The 3,363-nt window shown below is 42.7% G+C and overlaps 1 protein-coding gene across 1 annotated transcript in view; it reads right to left on the reverse strand.

The window, feature by feature from the left end:
* Nucleotides 1–3,363, reverse strand: part of APOD (apolipoprotein D) — a 19,508-nt gene that overhangs the window by 12,999 nt on the left and 3,146 nt on the right. The window contains exon 2 of the mRNA XM_006884283.1: nt 2,513–2,634. Coding sequence (XP_006884345.1) covers nt 2,513–2,634 — 122 coding nt within the window. The remainder of the gene's footprint in view (nt 1–2,512; nt 2,635–3,363) is intronic.

The following is a 3,363-nucleotide window of genomic DNA, read 5'->3' on the forward strand; positions in this document are numbered from 1 at the left end:
AACAACAACAACAACAACAACAACAACAACATAAGCTACTTCGTGATAGGTGGAGATAAAGATTAAGATTGGATGGAGAAAAGAGTGGAGTAGTTATGGATTTTGTTTTACTTGTATCCACAATCAACACTCAAGGAGTAACGGTCTACTGTCAAGGACCTCTTCAAAGCACTAAAGAGCAAGAATGTCAACTCAAGGATCTCCAATCGAAGACATGATATCTAGAATTGATTTTATATTCATGTGAAAGTTGAGCAATGAATAAAGAAGAACTAAATATAATTGATGTCTTTGAACCCCAGTGTTGACCAAGAGTATTATTGAATATGTTGTGGACTGCCGAAAGAATAAATAAATCTTTCTTGGAAGAAGTGTGGCCATAATGCTCCTTGGAAGCAAGGATACTGAGTTTTCACCACATATACTTTGGGCATGTTGTCAAGAAGGGCTGGACTCTGGAAAAAGACACCATGCTTGGCAAGATAGAAAGATTCAATGAGACGGACTGACACAGCAACTGCAAGCATGGCTTCAGCAGGGCAGAGCTTGGGAGAAAGGCACAAAATTGGGCAAGGTCTATTGAACACAGGGTATCTATGAGCTGGAGTTGATTCAATGACACCTAACAACATCATCAACAACAACAGGGTGTGTGTGTGTGTGTGTGTGTAAGTTCTGGTGGCCTGGCGGGGTCTAGAGGGAGATCTGGTGCCCTAGTGGCAAGAAGCAGTGTTGCAATCCCAAAGGCAGGCAGTTCGAGGCCAACTGCTGCTTCATTGGAGAAGGATGGGCAATCTCCTCCCATGTGTTTAACTGTCTCTGAAAGCCAACTGGAGGGTCAGGTATGGGTCAGTTCAGACTAGACGATGCTCCACAACAACCACCACCAGGGAGCTCTGGTGGCCTAACAGTAAGGAGTTGTACTGCCAACCCAAAGGCACACGGCTTGAATCTATTGGTTGTTTTACAGGAGAAAGATGAGCAATTTCTCCCAGTGAGATTTCTCATTGTTATATGCTGTAGTGATGGAAATGACTCATAACTGTCCCCCCTTCCAGTAGATTTTCAAAGGCTTTAAATTGCACAGGAGGGAACTCCTCCTTCTCTTGTGCAATTTATAGACACTGGAGAGTCAGTTATGAGTTGGTTCCAACTTGGCAGCACATAACAACAGCAATACAAAACAACTGTCCTCAGTTGATTCTTACCCATAGCAGCCCTTCATTGGGTTTCTGAAGCTATAAATCTTCACTGGAGGAGAATGCCCGCATTTCTCCTGAGGAGCAGCTGGTGGATTCAAACCACTGACTTTCAGTTAGCAGCGTAACACGTAATGCTACCAGAACTCCTTTATGTGACTGATATATAAATATATATTTATATTTGTTGTGTATATATGTTGTTGTTATGTATGTAAGCTTTGTGCATCTCTGTTGGTATGTTTATGTGTATATACACATTGGAAATGCTTAATAAATATTAGTTACTTTTTAATTGTTGTTATCTTTGTTTACTGGAGGTTTGTAAGAGTTCTTACTGGGGGCTCATGTTCACTTTTTTAATTGTTGTTTGTTTGGGGTTTTTTTAAAAATAAATTTTTTCTTTTATACTGGTTTACTTAGGAAGTTCATAGACATTGTTTTTCATACCTGATCTTTCCCATTTCCTTTACCCACCCTTCCCTCATGTTCACTTTTAAAAGTTTATATTTTTGGATCAAATATCAATGTTAGAAATCTCCTGTAATAGAAATATATGCTCCAGTAGATATAAGCTCACAGACCTTAGAGTGTGACTATGAATGTATTAATTCTTGCTTGGCAGAAGAGTTTTCTGAAGCAGTAAGTTCCCTTTTCCAGGAAATATTCAAGACTGGGTGCCCATCTTTTAGAAGATGTTATAGAAGAGCTTCTCTTTGTTGTTGTTATGTGCTGTCGAGTTGCCTGTTCCCTTTAGTGACCCTATCTATGTACAGCAGCTCTGAAGCCTGCCCTGTCCTGAGCCAATCTCACTATTTATGACACAACAACCTCCATTGCCCCAGTTACTCTATCAATCCACCTCATCAGGGGTCTTCCTCTCCTGTGCTGTCCCTCTAACCTTCCAAGCATGATGTCCTTCTCCAAGGACTGGTCTTTCCTGGCCACATACCCCGAATATGTGAAACGGAGCTGCAAAATCCTAGCCTCCAAGGAGAAACTTGGTTTCACCCTCTGCAAGACAGACCTGTTTGATTTCTTGGCAGTCCATGGTATGTTTAAGACTCTTCTCCAGCACCACAACTCAAAGGCATCTTTTCTTCTCCTGTCATCCTTAGTCATAAGTGCTCAGTCAGTGTCTTGGAAGTGAAAGAGTGGATTTAAGTCTGCCCTGCCTGCCCCTGAGCCTGAGTGCGCTCAGGACCTGCTGTGAACATGTCCCCAGAAAGTGCACACACCATCAGTCACTCAGGGACAGCGCTGTGCAGGCTGGTTCTGGGCTGTGTGCCACAGTTAAAACCACAGTCACTCACCTGATCTCCTGGTTTATCACTTGGATGTTTCCGTTTTCCTTTAGCGTGTAGTTGGCTTGGATGCAGCGTCCGCTCTCAAAGGTCGTTGGGATCTTCTCAATTTCATACCATCTTCCAAGATACTGTAGAGATAAAAACCCGGGAAGTAAAATGCTGCGGCTCTCAGAGGACATGCAAATCCTTCACCATTGTTGTCTTTCAGAAAGAGAGCCTTTTCCTGGGGATTCAGGGCAAAAAGACCTGCCTTGTTTCCAGTAACAACTTCAGCAAGAGAGTGATTCAAATGGGAATCCAGTGAATTGGATGTGTGTCCAGTGGTGGAATGTCAAGTCACATTCTGTTCCTAAAACACTCTTTGTTTAGATGTGTTTTCAGCGGCCTCTCACCTTCAGCCCAAAATCTCTAAATTCTATTAAAGGGAAGGTTTAGTCTATGTGATGTCAGGGGCCTTCCACGTCAAACATTTTAGGATTCCACAGACACCTTTGAACTTTGTGCAAACTCAGATCATGTTGACTATGCAGAGTTAGGACTCTGGAGTTGATCGAGCACCCCTCAACTGAACTCACGTGGGGGCTTGATCACAAATGCTTTTGGTTGGTGATCAGGATTTGGGCTCTTGTACTCTGTTCATACCTGCAGGTGCGTAGAGTCAGCTTTACAGGAAGTATGTAGCTGTGCAGGTGAAAGTGAAGGGAAATAGATCCTTTTGGACTTCCAGAAATTATCTTAGCTAGAGAACAACTTTTCAACCTGTATGCAGAGCAGATTATCTGAGAGGCGGGGCTCTATGAGGAGAATTGTGGCATCAGGATTGGTGGAAGATCTATTAACAATCTGTGTTATGCAGA

The sequence above is a fragment of the Elephantulus edwardii genome, unplaced genomic scaffold (assembly GCF_000299155.1).
Source record: "Elephantulus edwardii isolate Elephantulus edwardi_28Jun2011 unplaced genomic scaffold, EleEdw1.0 scaffold00032, whole genome shotgun sequence".
NCBI classification, from domain to species: domain Eukaryota; kingdom Metazoa; phylum Chordata; class Mammalia; order Macroscelidea; family Macroscelididae; genus Elephantulus; species Elephantulus edwardii.